The 15,656-nt window shown below is 45.3% G+C and overlaps 1 protein-coding gene across 1 annotated transcript in view; it reads left to right on the top strand.

The window, feature by feature from the left end:
* LOC146833508 (uncharacterized) overlaps nucleotides 1-7,604 on the top strand; it is a 51,308-nt gene extending 43,704 nt beyond the window's left edge. Inside the window, exon 3 of the mRNA XM_085599904.1 lies at nucleotides 7,475-7,604. Within this exon, the coding sequence (XP_085456030.1) occupies nucleotides 7,475-7,604 (130 nt within the window). The remainder of the gene's footprint in view (nucleotides 1-7,474) is intronic.
* Nucleotides 7,605-15,656: the final 8,052 nt, after the last annotated feature.

The following is a 15,656-nucleotide window of genomic DNA, read 5'->3' as shown; positions in this document are numbered from 1 at the left end:
TCCCTTCACCTCTGGGAGACTGGCTTTAAGTTAGGCATTAGCCTCGGTCTCACAGCAATCTATTGCAAACTGTGCTGAGCACTCCATTACTAGACCTTGAAGTACTTGGAACTGGAACAAAGTAGGGTGGTTTGGGTCCCACTTTTAAAAACAAATGCAAGACAGGAGATGTGGTTTCACTGTCCAAAACTAAAGAACCAGTTTGCCGTGGTTCTCTTTCAACTGTCATTTTCAGACCTCTCTCCCGCCACAGCTGTGTAGATTGAAGCTCCTCATAAAGGTAGCAGAGGGACGACCTCCAGACTGGAGCACCAACACATAGGCACAATGAAATGTGAGGTTTCTTCACCTGGTTGTGATCAGCCTTCCTGAAACCGTTCTCAGAGATAAGCATGACCTAGAAACATTCACACGTAGCACATAAGAAACATCAACCAAATGACAGTGCTCAAGAAGACCTAATAAACAGATCCTTGCTAATTCTAAGGGTTGTTCTGTCTCCATCCTTCTCACTTCAATGTCTGGATCTCTACCCTCCAGCTACAGGAATGCAAACAATGCAATTCCACTCTCTGGGGAAACAGTCCTCATTATCCATGTTCTGTTATCCCAAGCCAGGGGCATCCAAATTAGATCCTACTGGCCTCAGGCTCAATCGCACACAGAGCAATACCACTACACATATACAACACACACTCACTCGACATACACACAAGATACCAATGTAAGGTTCTGGCCATACACATAACAGTGGAAGTTTACCCATGTAGGCCAGTAAGCCACACTTTGTGTTACACTGGTAAAAATGTCTAGTCACCCTATCAGTTTCTAAAAACACAATATGCTGCAACCACTGCTTTATGTGACATACCCAGGACAGGGACAGTAGTTCTCTAGCTGCTATGAGTGCATGCTTGGTGTGCACATCCAGGTCACAGGACTAGCCCAAGGCTTCACATAGTCAGAGGTGACCTCAGCACACATGCTTATATCACTGTGATGTCAGAGATCAAATAAAAAGTCAGGGTACCAGATGTACATGCAGTTGAGCACTCGATGTAGATGAACCTGCCCATATGCCACGCAGGAGATATTCCTGTTCCAACACCTGTTGCCTTAATTTGGGGTTACATTTGTTGCTCTGCTCTTCCCTGCAGACAACACGATTATCAATCATACAATCAATCAGGCGTTTATTAAGCGCAACTACTCACCCGTAAGGGTCTCAAGGCTGGGGTGGGGGAGGGGGGGGGGGGGGTTAGCAGGCTCCAGTTCATCAAGGGGGGGGGGGGGTTTGTTGAAGAGCCAGGCTTTGAGGTTTATTGCGAAGATGGGGAGCGATGTTGTCTGTCTGAGGTGGAGCGGCAGGGCATTCCAGGCTCGGGCCGCGAGGAAGGAGAAGGAGCGGCCTCCCGATCTGGTCTTTCTGGTGCAGGGGACCACAGCGTAGGAGAGCTGGGCAGATAGTAGGGTCCTCTGGGGTGCGTGGAATTTGAGTCGGCTGTTCAGGTATGCTGGTCCGGTGTCGTGGAGGGCCTTGTGGGCGTGAGTGAGCATCTTGAAGGTGACGCTCGCTTCGATGGGGAGCCAGCGGAATGTGCACAGGTGCTGGGAGATGTGGCAGTGTCTTGACAGGTCGAGGACCAGTCTTGCGGCGGCGTTCTGGATGTTCTGTAGCTTGCGGGTGAGGTTTTTGTTTTTTCCAGCGTAGAGTGCGTTGCCGTAGTCAAGTCTGCTGGTGACGAGGGCATGAGTGATGGTCTTTCTGTGTTCGAGGGGATCCATTTGAAGATCTTACGCAGGAGGCGGAGGGTGTGGAAGCAGGAGGACGAGACGGAGTTGATCTGGCGGTCCATTTTGAGCTCGGAGTCCAGGATGATTCCCAGGTTGCGTGCATGGTCCGTGGGGGTGGGCGGGCTTCCAAGGGCGGGGGGCCACCAGGTGTCGTTCCATGCATCAGGGTTTGGGCCCATGATGAGCACTTCTGTTTTGTTGGTGTTTACTTGTACGCAGCTGTTTTTCATCCATTTGGCGACGGCTTCCATGCCTTCTCGAAAATTGTGTTTGGATGTATTGGGTTCTTTGGATAGGGAGAGGATGAGTTGGGTGTCGTCTGCGTATGACACAATGTTGAGTCCGTAGGTTCTGACGATGGGGGTGAGCGGAGCCATGTAGACGTTGAAGAGTGTATGACTAAGGGAGGACCCCTGGTGGACTCTGCAGGTGGTAGGTGTAGGGTCAGAAAGGGAAAGGGGAGTCTGACCCGCTGCGTTCTGCCAGAGAGGAAGGAGAAGATCCAGTTGAGGGCCTTGTCTTGGATCCCTGCGTCGTGGAGTCTGCGTATTAGGGTGCGGTGAGAGACTGTGTCGAACGCCGCTGAGAGGTCTAGGAGGATGAGGGCTGCTGTGTCTCCTTTGTCCAGTAGGGTGCGTATGTTGTCAGTTGCAGCGAGGAGGGCGGTTTCCGTACTGTGGTTTTTTCTGAAGCCGGATTGGGAGGAGTCGAGGATGTAGTGCTCTTCAATGAATGTGGCGAGTTGGCTGTTGATGGCTTTCTCAATGACTTTTGCTGGGAAACAGGCGCAAGGAGATGGGTCTGTAGTTTTTTAGGTCAGTGGGGTCCGCCAAGGGTTTCTTCCGTAGGGGGTTGACCTCGGCATGTTTCCAGTCATCGGGGAACGTGGCTGTTGCCAGGGAGCGGTTGATGGTGTGGCAGAGCATCGGTGCGATGGTGTCGGCGGCTCTGTCAAAAATGTGGTGGGGGCAAGGGTCCGTGGGTCCCTGGATTGGATTGACTTCATCGTCTTCAGTGTGTCTTCGATGGTCAGGGCTGTCCAGTTGTCGATCGCTGGCTTCAGGGTGTCGGGGGTGGTTAGTGAGGGTTCAGTGTATTGGTTGTCTTCGTTGAAGTTGTCATAGATGCTCTTAATTTTGTGGTGGAAAAAGGTGCTGAGTTTGTCGCAAAGGGCTAGTGAGGGAGGGATGTCAGTGGACTCGCTGGTGGGTTGGGCAAACTCCTTTATGATGTTGAGTTCTTTGCTGTTGTGTGCGTGAGTGGAGATTCTGTCGTCAATCGCTTTATTCCTCGTATTTCTGATGAGTTGGTGGTGGATGTTTGTGGCGGCTCTGAAGTGGTTGTAGGCTTCTGTGGATTTGATGTTCCTCCAGGCCTTTTCGAGGTGGCGGCAAGTGTGTCTGGACTCTCGAAGTTCAGTGTTAAACCATCTGGCTTTCTTGGCGTGGGTGTTGTTGTTTTTCTTGAGGGGGGCTATGATGTTGGCGTTGTTGGAGATCCATCTGTGCAGGGTCCGGGCTCGGGGTTGGGGTTGTCGTTTTCCGCAATGGTTGGGAAGGAGTTGCTGAGTGATGAGGTTAGCTGGTCGTCGGTGATTCTGGTCCAGTTTCTTTCGTGGGATCAGGTGTCTATGGATGGTGGGCGTTCTGAGGGTGAAGTGGACGCATCGATGGTCAGTCCATGGGAGTTCGGTGGTGTGGCTGAAGGTGATGGAGTTATCTGTTGTGAAGAGGGGGACGAGGGTGTGTCCTGCTGAGTGCGTGGGTTCGGTCACAAACTGGCGGAGTCCAATGTTGTGGAGGTTGTCCAGGAGGGATGTGATGCTGGGATCCAGTTGGTTGTCGAGGTGGAAGTTGAGGTCTCCCAGTAGGGTGTAGTTGGTGGACGCAATGGCATGCGGGGAGATGATGTCCTTGATGGAGATGGAGTTGGTGAAAAGTCAGTGGGGTCCAGGGGGTCGGTAGATGAGGGTTCCTCGGAGGGTGGTGGTAGGGCTGGCCAGTATCTTGAAGTAAGGGTTTTCCATCAGGTCTGTTGGCTTGTCAGGGAGTGTGCTCAGGTGGAGGTTGGATTTGTGGACAATGGTGATTCCTCCTCCCGGGTGGGTGGGGTGGTACTTTCTGAAGATCTTGTATCCTTGGGGAATGGTGATGGCAATGTCCGGTCCCGAGGTGATGTTGGTCCATGTTTCGGTGAAGAACTGTCGAGGAGGTCTCAGATTAATAAAACAAATTTCGTTGCGCGCCCTACATCGCAAAATGCGATGCAGCCCCCACAAAGGAATTCGTTTTATTAATTTACATGTGTACTTACCTCCGTTCATCCATATTCCGGTGTTTACATTTCCCCACCCTGCCCCTCCCCCGCCCCGCCTCACTGCCCCGCCTCACTGCCCCACCGAACTGCCTCCACGAGCCGCTACTGGATTTCAACATTCTTGAATGGATCTCATGGAAAGAAGGCTGAGTTTCAGAGTGACCACTGATTTAAGGAGATTTACTTCTTTTAAGCGTCAACCATATACTTTTGTTATTCTTGGTTAAATTTGGGTCAACCATAGAAAACTAGAAATTAACCATGTTTCCTTTCTCATATTTGATCATGCAGGCTTGCAATGGGCTAAGAATATGGCATTATGGGCATAATTCTCAAAGGTTAGTAAAATTTAGATTTGCAAATCTGTGTATTTGCAAGGATAAAATAACATTCCTGAGTCACAGAACCAGGAATGATGAAAATGTGCAGTAAAGTAAATTTACTCACAATGCAATTCCACCAGTTTACTGGATTTTATGTGTGAGCCAACTTGTGACTTAGGTTGAGGAATGGGTGGCCCTATCTGAGTTTACCAGCAAGAGTTGATGTACACCTACAAATCTGCATTGTCGAAAGAACACCCTCAAAATTCACATGGGTGTATTTTGAGAATGCATCATACAATTAGGTATAAAGGAGAACAAATAGTATACATTCACAAAACAGATAGCAAAATCTAGCAACATCTCGTCCTTTGTCTTATCAATTTAGGAGATAAGAGAGATCTGAGAAAAAAGAGTAACAGAATTAGTATGAATAGGATAAACAGATAAATTGCTAGTGTACTTCCCTATTCTGGCCAAACCGACCAAACTCCTGGCCGGATTCAGAGTTTGGTAAAAACATGACATCATCCAAAAAGCGGTGGGTGTCCCTTCATCCCTATATAATGTGCATTGACATATGTAAACTGTAAACAGGGTGAACTGTACATCCACCTCCTCTTAACGGATATAAAAGAGCAGTGCCCCCCCTACTGATAGTGGTAATACAATTTAATGAGATAGTACATCTACATAAACAGTATCTTGCAAACAAATTTAAGAATCACTTTGTCGACTTAATCAATATAAGTAATTTTATCAGTTCATCAGAAAAAGTAGATAACATTAGATTGCAAGCTATTAGCAAGATTTGACACAAAGCAAACGTATCCAAACAATGTGCAGCTGAAACAAGCTGTGCTACGATGTGGTGAGTATATTTGGTTCAAGTGGCCAAGACTCGATTTCCATTCAGTAAAGGCTCAAACCCCTTTGTCTTGCTTCCTTTTACAGTATGTCACGAATCAGTCTAAGTCAGTCTCTAAGATTTCATTATTCATAAATATATCAACCCTGAAATTCCCCATAGGAAGACCTATGAGAATGAGCCATTCCCTTCTCAAAATCAAAACCAGTAAGAATCCCTAGGGCACAACCAAAGCTGCTGCAGAGAGATGGCGGCTGTCTTTTCAATGGAGAGCAACCAATATCCTCGAAAAAGTGAAGTCATCGTTCATAGTTGTGGTTATACCTAACATTAGCCTTATAAGTGATCTTAAACCCACACAAAGCTGAGGTTTTACTAAAAAATATTATAACAGGAGCAAAGCATGGGTCAGGGGAACAGATGAGGACTCTGTCGGCTGCATGATGTCTTTTCATCAGGGCGATCGATTTTTAGGCCGGCTGGGATTGAGATATCTAGGAATGGTGGGTGCAGCTTATATATTGATATGATTGATACCGATTTTAGCTTTGAGAGGGACTCATCAAAAGAGTTCACGTTCAACTTGCCTCTGCATCGTTTCAGATTTTTGAAAAGCACAGTGGTGTATAACCCATCCTATACACCACAACTTGTGTAGTTGTAAAGAAAAGAGGTGCTCAACGGATACATTGCCTAAAAAAACAGAGAACTATTTCATGACGGTCTACAGACCAGGTAGCAAACACAGGTTTGCTGAAATAATCTAGACTTGGTCGTGCAAATAACGGAAACATTCACTAACAGTAGTGTTAAACTTGGACTGTATATCAGAAATATACTTAAATTTCTCCAGATTTACTGTTGATGAACAAATTGAAATTCAGATCAAACCCAAGGCGACCCCCTACTATTATTAACGATACTGTAAATGCTCAAAAATATTGGATTGTTGCACATAGAAAGAGCTCCACGGTGTTTAGGAATTTCAATATGATGGCAACTTTCACACAACTCATGACATTGATCACAAATACCCATGGCGGTTATAGGAAACTATAATTTGTTAGAAATTTTTAAAAGAAAACTATGACTGTTGAGGTTCACAAACATCTACAGATGTGGTAATCACAGCAATACCATGGATAAGCAACATACATTTTCGGCCCAGGTACAAAACTAACATACATTGCCAAAGCCAATAGGTCTTGGGTCTATAAACCAGAAGCATTTGCTAATACTTTTTTAGTGCCACTCTCATGCGTCATGATGCAGGCACATGCCTGCCCGGCGATTTTATAATGGGTCCTCTATTTAAAAAAAATCTAAAATGGCCACTTTTGTGTGCTCTTGCCTGATGAAGCGTGAGTAGTGCTGTATACTTGTGTGGAGTGATGCATGGTGCCCATATTTAATTTCCAACTCTAAAATGGAGGACAGCCAGGATAGAACAGTAAGCAAAGGAAAAAAAGAAGGCAAAGAAAGGGAGTGTGAAAGTAAAAACATTTTACAAGCGGCCGGGTTGTACTTTGCAGCTGCTGGGCCCTCATAAAAAAATTAAATTAAAAAAAGTAATTCATTAATTTAAAAAAAATATACACACAACAGGGAGGCGAGATAAAAAGTATCCACAGTGGAAGGAAACAGAAGCAAGCAGCAGATAGAGAAACAACCATTACAACGCAGTCATTACAACACACTATCTTTACAATGCAGTTGTTACAACGCAGCTGCCTTTACATCGTATGCCATTGCAACGCATGCCATTACAATGCATGTTACCACAACGCATGCCATTACACCGAATACCATTACAACGCATGCCATTACAACGCATTATAAGGTAAGTAATGGGGATTTTTTAGTTTTTGGGTGGGTATGGGTTTTGGGGTACATGGGGATAGTATTTTTACAACTACACTATCCAACACTTCTTTAGGACACAATAATTTGAGAAACAGACCTACTAAACCACAACTTGGCAAGCCTAGTTCTGACAAGGATACTGCCAAGCAATACTCGTAGTTTGTTAAAAAACAATAGGACAAACCTAATTCAAAACAAAAAGTTAAATCTCGAGGAGGTTCCCCACCATTGGAGCCCTCTGAGAGGCACACAAATAAAAGCGCCTGGTCCGTATCAGCTTGCTGATACCCATTCCCCTCATTCCTTTCAGGACTCATCTGACAAGCACTATGGCAGAGGAGGGCGATCGGACCGCAGATAAAGAGTATGTGAAACCAAAGAGGGAATCACCATGCTCGTCTGATGTGAAGATTAAGGAGAAAAGAACAGCCTCCATTTAAGCACCAATTTAAAAAAAAAAAGTTGCAGCTATAACCGCAAAATATGCTACAAACAATGTGAACTCTCCTGAGCAGGAGGTGGTTGGTGACTCTCCTCAACAGTGCTGCACAAGTCACTATATTGCGCTGGAATCTCCAAGAGTTTTTGGCAGCGACAGCTATGGATAACATTCAGTTGACACCCTAGACAGGCACGTAGCCCCTCCAGATAGATTATACAATCTAAATATAGAAATTGAGGGTAACATACAGAAAACCATTAGGGTAATTTTCTGGGAAAATTAAATTTTATCATATGACATCCTTTTAGCGGAGGTCAATTGGCTCTCCATAGTTTGTCCAGACATCCCCACAAGGTGAGGATGTCATCCTTCCTTCATTTTCTGCGCTTCTCCCTGATGAAGTTAAACAAGCTCATGCTGCAGAATGGGCTCTTGCACAAGCCTCCGCTTTATATCGCAATCATGTTGGCTGGGATAAGGACTCTCCTTATCATGTAATAACCATAAGATCCAGCCCACAGGTACAACCACAAAAACCCATAAAATAGGGTGCTAAAGCACCTGTTAGAGAAATACCCTCCCAATTGGAGTACCAGGGAGTAGTTGCACCCTGTTTCTCTCAAATGAATAATCCTCTTTTTCCTGTCTGGAAACCGTATCATTCATATTGCATAGTCTTAGGCTACAGACATTTAAACAGTCATACATGCACTTTTGCAATACAAAACACGCACAGTACGTCACTTTTAAATAATATAGTCCATAAAAAATACAAAACCTTGGATACTTCCAATGTTTTTTTCTGCCAAAATATAGCACCTGAAAGCAGGGATTGGACTGCCTTCTCAGCGCTTTGTTTTCAGCGTTGTTTCTCCCATTTGCCCATGTGCTATAAGAACAATCCAGGACTGTTTGCAGCCAGTATAGTGTCAATTCTATATGATATTCATCCAGACAGACTGTCCTAAGTAGATGATATTTACCTCACGGACAATAAACATTCACCTGGCCAGGGTGGATCGCATAATTCTGCGTTTCACTGCGTCTGGCTATAAGTTCAACTTTAAGAAATCTAATATAGTTTTTTTACGTGTCCTGTTTTTGGGATATGAACTTACTCATGAGGGAAAAAGCCTTGCACCACATTTCTTGGAGAAGTGTACTCAGCAGCAACCTTCCAACACTCTTAAAAATTGGACTCCTTGTTAGGATTCCAGAATTTTGGCAGAACTTACATACCTGATTATGCACAATGCATAAAATCACTGCATGAATTAATTTGTCCTGATTTTTACAGTTTACTTTGGACATCAGCATATACAGACACACACAGATCTTTACATAAATAATGTGTGAACACGACTAACCTCGTCATACGCATAATTGCGGGTGCCATTATGTTTAACTATATCGCCTTCAATTAAGGTGAGACAGTGCCAATTGCATATAAATCGCATTTATATTTCGATGAGGAAATGCGTTTTGCATCCATTGAGAAAATACTGACTGCAGTGCAAATGGCTATACTTAGGAAGCAGCCACGTGCACAAGGGAAAAGCATTATTATTCTTTCTCCTATTCCAGCCTTAATGGCTGTTACAAAAGCCAGCATTCCAAATGCCAAAGCCCTCCATTCTAGATGGATCCAATGGGTACTATCCTTAACAGCTACGGATATAGACTTCGTCTTTGACCCGTCTTTACAGTCACACATATTTATTCATTAGAAGCATGTTTATCCCATGTCCACCATTGTTTTACCTCTTGAACAGTATAAATATGTTGTTAATACTGATGGTTCATCCCAGCCTGCTAAAGGCACCAGGCACCAATATTCAGCAGCGTGCGCCACTGTTGCTAGAGTAAAGGTGGATGGAAAATTCTAACCACAACAAACTTGCACACAGTCCTTGTGGGACTGCACTGCACAGTTGGTTGAACTCGAAGCTTTGCTTCTTGCACTGGAACATATATATCCTGATTTTCCCATACTGATTGTGTGCGATTCGTATTACTGTATCCAGTCTTTTAGTTACAACTTACACTACGGGTGCCAAAATAGAGCCAATGATTCTAAAGGCAACAGTCATATATATCCTGATTTACCCATACTGATTGTATGTGATTCGTATTACTGTATTCAGTCTTTCAGTGACAACTTACACTACTGGTGCCAAAATAGATCCAACGATTCTAAAGGCAGCATGATAAAGCATAAAACACTTTGTGTTAAAGTGGCAGACCTCAAAGAAAGGTTGCCAATGACACATTTTATACATACCTTGAGTCATCAACGTGTGGGAACACACATTGTAGGGAATTCTTTGGCAGATAATGGGGCCAAATCTGTGGTGGTTACTGCAACTGCTGGTGTGATTACTTATTATAAAACAAGGATAGATGATGGCATACTGGCTGCCGTGAATGCTACAAGCAAGGGCAACCTTTTACCTAAAAGGATTCCAGCTAAATAAACATATCATTTAAGTGAACAAAACATTCCCTTTGCTACAAATCTAGGTGTTGGAGATCGTCTGATTCCCAGCCAAGACCGCACTGATTACTGCTCAAAAAGGTGTTAGTTCTGCACACGCAGGTGTGGCGGGCACAATTTCGTTGCTACAGCAGCATTATTGGTGGTGTGGCTTATTCGTACAGGCCAAAAAATATGTCCTTTGTTGTGACATTTGTCAAAAAATTGAAGCTTACCCCATGGCTTGTCCACCGCAGACATACCTGTTGATTTCCAACAAACCTTTCAACTGCATTTATTTGGATCACTGCGGTCCTCTTAATTAGGATGGTGCGTTCAAATGTATACTGACTGCGGTTGGTTCTTATTCCAAGTTCCTCTGGGTGTGGCCACAATGTTCGACTGATGCTCAGACTGTTATTTCAGAATTGCATGTCTGTGTTTGGACACATGCATGGACTATATTCCATTCATACCAGGGCCCTGCTTTTGCCTCAAAAGAATATAGCGATACTACAGCCTCTCTGGGTGTAGCAGTGCATTATCTTCTCCACGTTGGCCTGAGGGCAATACTGTTGTGGAGAGGATGAACCGTGATGTAAAACAGTCCCTTACAGCTAGGCTATAAGGTAAAAGGCATAGTTGGATCCTCTACCTATATGGGGTTCAACGAGCACTAAATAATTTCCCTAAAAATATCTGTGTGGCAGGAACCCATATAAGGTCCTTTTTTGGCATCAAAATTTATGTTCCACACATTGATGGTCCAGACATTGGGGTGGCAGCCTCACCCTTTGATGCAAATGATCTCTATGCTGTCTTACAGGATCTATAAAACTTCAGTGAGAGAAGTCAATCTAACGAGCAGTTGAAGATCTCTGTCTCTGCAGGAATCAAGGAGAAGACAGAACATCCCAGCTGTATTCTACAAGTTGGGGATCTTGAATGGATAGCGGTGTAGAAGGACTTTGGCCCATCATACCGTGCTCTGGTGCCAGTCCTTGGCATTCAAGGTACAAGAACTGTAATCTTGCCACCGCTTCCAGGTTCCAAAGACAATCGTTTTGTCTCCATTGATCACATCAAGTCACATCATGTGGCTGATTCTAAATAGTAGGCCACGAGGAGTCCTTGGTAGTTCCCTAACTCCTCTCGCTGCCAAAAAGGAAATTCCTCTGCTGCTTGTTAGCACCACTGAAGTTCTTTCCCCCAGTTGTGTGGGGAATAAACTTCAGTTAATTTCTCATACCGCTACAAACACCAACCGCACAAGTGAATTAAGTACTGTCCTCTCTTCTGCATCTTCTGCAGCCAATGTCGTTTACATTGATACACCCCTTGACCCTACCAGTTCTTTAGCTTTACCAGTGGCTAAAGTTTTTCAATGAACTGCTTCTGTTTATTACGTGGGAGCAGATGATATTTCATCCAATTCTTTTGACAGTTCCTCTGTTTTAGATGCTCAACCAACTAACTTCTGTGTTTTCTTTTCACGGCTGAAACACACTTATCTGGTCCCTCCTTGGATATATGTTTGGATAACACTTTTCTTAGTTTTCCTATTTCTTTCGATTGGATTTGTGACTTTCTTCTTCTTGCTGATAAATGGCCTTTACATTCCAGAACATGCTTCCAGAGAACTGGTTGACGCCTCATTCATCTTCACATAAACTGAGAAGAGACTTGTCCCTCATGAACATTTCAGCTGTTTCAGTAATTGATAGAATTGTTTGGACTAAAGTCCCCTATTATGTATTTGGTCCTATGGAAATACTGCAAATATTTTATGTATTTAGGGTTTGTATGAGTGATGTTATTGTACCTGGGTTACATTCTGATGATTGGGATGATGAAACTGTAAACTCAGTGCTCTCAGAGCTGGAATATTATACTGTTTTCTAATTAGAGGATCTGTATATTAATTCTGCTAATTATGGTTAAATGTTCGGTCACCATCATTTTGGACATCACTATTTACATTGAGCCAGTGTTCGCTGCTGTACTGCTTGATTTTCCTGGCCTTCTGGTGTTATAGAGCGATCAATATGACTTCAGTCTCTTTCCATCCAAGTCTAAGGACTAGAGTAGTGAATAGGGCCTATCTATTAGACACTTTGACATAATCCTGTGCTCCTACCCATAGATCAGGGCCTACATACATAGCCTAGGGGATAGATTCGTTAGCATCGAGGATAACTTGCCCTATAGTGAGGGTATTTCATGGAGTCGTGCTGAATTCAGGCCTGGTAGGCCTCAGACAGGAGAGACTCCATCTTTCCTTCTGCTCCAGCAGCTTGGGACACTTCTAGAGGGAGGGTGATGTTTTAGTTATGAGGTGTTATTCGCTCGGAGAGAACCGGTTCAGGCCGGCCCTTATCGAAGGAATGTATTTTTTCCCCTGCCGAAGACACTACATCAGGCCGGCCGGCTGGGAACGTGTCCTTGGCACGGGGAGGTACAGGAATTTGGTGGGCGGCAGGTTTCGAGCTGGAAATTTCCATGAGAGAATGCACCTCTATATTAGTGAAAGTCTGAGTTAGATATGGGCGCTTGCTTCTAGACCATAGGCGGCATCTGGCCGTTAGCAGGAAAAAGCTACTACTTATTCCAGGGAAGACAGATGACGAACTTGAATCTAAAGAGGAGAAAGTAGCCGATGAGGAAGAGGTTCCAGTGACTCGGAGAGGGAGAAGGGAGTAGATCCGCGACTGCGGAGGTGTGACTTCCAGGCGAAGCCGAGGCACAGAGGGAGAAGGGAACCTAGATGACCATTGAGCACAGACTACATACAATCCAGGTGATGTCGACCCCTTTTTCTTTGAAGTGTATAACTTAACCCTTCACTTTCCTTGCAGGTTATATATATATATATGATGTATTCCGCGAATGTGCATGTGGCATTTAAATAAAGTATTTAGCTTGTCGTGAGTTAGCATGTGTTGTGTATTTTTGTATAGGAGGATAGCCTATTCTTTTAGTCAGAGTTAACTCAACATGAACAGAGGTTAATCCTGGTCAGGTAAGTGGTAACTGGATGAGGGGGAAAACGAGCCCCTCGAACTAGAGAACAGGTTGTGCTCAACTAATAGTCTTTGTGTGATCTGATATATGGTAATCCCGATTCCCCTGTCATGTACTACGGTAACAATAGGATGAGCTCGTGCTAAGGCTGCCGTCTGGTAGGAGATTCTGGGTCTGCCTGAGGCCGCGAGACTATGGGTGTTGCTGCCGTCTGGTAGGAGATTCTGGGTCTGCCTGAGGCCGCGAGACTATGTGTGTTGCTGCCGTCTGGTAGGAGATTCTGGGTCTGCCTGAGGCCGCGAGACTATGGGTGTTGCTGCCGTCTGGTAGGAGATTCTGGGTCTGCCTGAGGCCGCGAGACTATGGGTGTTGCTGCCGTCTGGTAGGAGATTCTGGGTCTGCCTGAGGCCGCGAGACTATGTGTGTTGCTGCCGTCTGGTAGGAGACTCTGGGTCTGCCTGAGGCCGCGAGACTATGGGTGTTGCTGCCGTCTGGTAGGAGATTCTGGGTCTGCCTGAGGCCGCGAGACTATGTGTGTTGCTGCCGTCTGGTAGGAGATTCTGGGTCTGCCTGAGGCCGCGAGACTATGTGTGTTGCTGCCGTCTGGTAGGAGATTCTGGGTCTGCCTAAGGCCGCGAGACTATGGGTGTTGCTGCCGTCTGGTAGGAGATTCTGGGTCTGCCTAAGGCCGCGAGACTATGGGTGTTGCTGCCGTCTGGTAGGAGATTCTGGGTCTGCCTGAGGCCGCGAGACTATGTGTGTTGCTGCCGTCTGGTAGGAGATTCTGGGTCTGCCTGAGGCCGCGAGACTATGTGTGTTGCTGCCGTCTGGTAGGAGATTCTGGGTCTGCCTGAGGCCGCGAGACTATGGGTGTTGCTGCCGTCTGGTAGGAGATTCTGGGTCTGCCTGAGGCCGCGAGACTGTGATTGCTGAGATTGCGAGGCTGTGAGGTCTTGATATATATATATATATATAATAGGAATTCCCTGTCCTTAGGTGGTACATATATATGTGGTTATTTAGGTGTAAAAAGGCCCTAGGGAGGGGGTAACGTTCTGGTTTGGGTCAGGAGGGCTCTGTAGAGCGGGTTCCACCCGATCCGAAAACCCAAGCAGAACATTTGGCGTCACGAACTGTTTACGAAACCTGTGTGCGTTGTCTTTGTCTTGTGTTTGCTTTCAGCGTGTGCGTGGTTTTCTTTTTTTATATATTTGCGTGTATAGTTTTTTTTTCTCTCTTTCTTTCTCTCTTCCTTTTTTTTTTTTTTCTCTTTCTTCTCTTTCTCTGCGTTTCTTTTTCTTTCTTTTTCGCGATGTTTTCTAAGAAATCTAAATCTACTCTTAAATTGTCCGTTGATATTCCCGGATGGGATTCAACGCCTTATGGAGCCTTAGCCCGTGAGTGGGCTGACTCTACTGGTCTGAGTGAAAATTGGAACTCTTCTTTGGAGTCAGCGGAACCGGCTGACGTGATTACTTGTTTGCAGACGGCACCTGTATTGAAGGGTGAGGAGGTTCCCGCTTTGGGGCGCAGAGGTTGGGTTATTCTGTCTGCGTATCGGATTCTGCATGAGAGATTGTTGAAATTGCAGATCTCTCTTAAGGATGTGGAGGCACACTTTGTTGAGATTCAGAATTCTAATACTTTATTGCGGTGTCAAAATAAGTTGCTTTCTGACAAACTTGACACTTATCAAACGGTTGCCGAAAGGGCGGCTGTGCAGATTGCTCGTTATAAGTACAAGAACAGGCGTGGTCGAGTTTCGACGCGTAAGGTGCGTCTGGTCGTGGCGAAAGCTGGACTAGATTGGAACCCTGATGAATGGGATGGTAATATCTGGGACTCGACTACGTCTTGTTCCTCGGGTGAGGAGTCTGTCAAGCACGAGTCTTCTCGTTCCCGTCATGAATGTAAGTCTGCTTCTCGCACCTCTGATGGTGCACCCCGTGATTACGCTCGCTCTTCGGGCGGCATCGATGCTTCTTACACTGATTGTCCCTCTACTAGTACTGCTCGAGCTCCTTGTGATGCTCGTCCCGTAGTCTCTGCGCATCCGGTTTTTCGTCGGAAGTTGCAGCAGTCTCCCAATGCTCCGCAGGGTATTTCTTTAGACTGTTTAGAAGATTTTACCCAACAAGAAATTAGTGACATTTTGCTGCGCTTTCGGCAGCGGGCTGGTGAGGCTTTGCTCACATGGATGGTGCGCCTTTATGAACTAGGCGCTGCTGGTATTATGTTGGATACTGGCGATTGTTTGAAATTTTGTTCTTTGAGTTTGGATTCTACTGTGCAAGATCATTTTCGTAACTATAATGGTGGTGGTCAAATTTCTTTGCTCCAATTGGCGACTGAGGGTTGTAATTTGAAGTATCCTACTGAATCTGACTGGCCTGTCAATGACAAGCCATGGTATACCTTGCGTGATGCTGCGCAACGTCTTAAGGAAGAAGTGATGAAAACGGCTATTTTTCTGGGCACGGCTGACAGGTTGCTTGATGGGATGTTGACTTCTTCTGTGCGAAATCGTATCATTCGCTCTTCTCCTGTTGCCTACAA

The sequence above is a fragment of the Triturus cristatus genome, chromosome 4_2 (assembly GCF_964204655.1).
Source record: "Triturus cristatus chromosome 4_2, aTriCri1.1, whole genome shotgun sequence".
NCBI classification, from domain to species: domain Eukaryota; kingdom Metazoa; phylum Chordata; class Amphibia; order Caudata; family Salamandridae; genus Triturus; species Triturus cristatus.
This window is presented reverse-complemented; position numbering and strand designations above follow the sequence as displayed.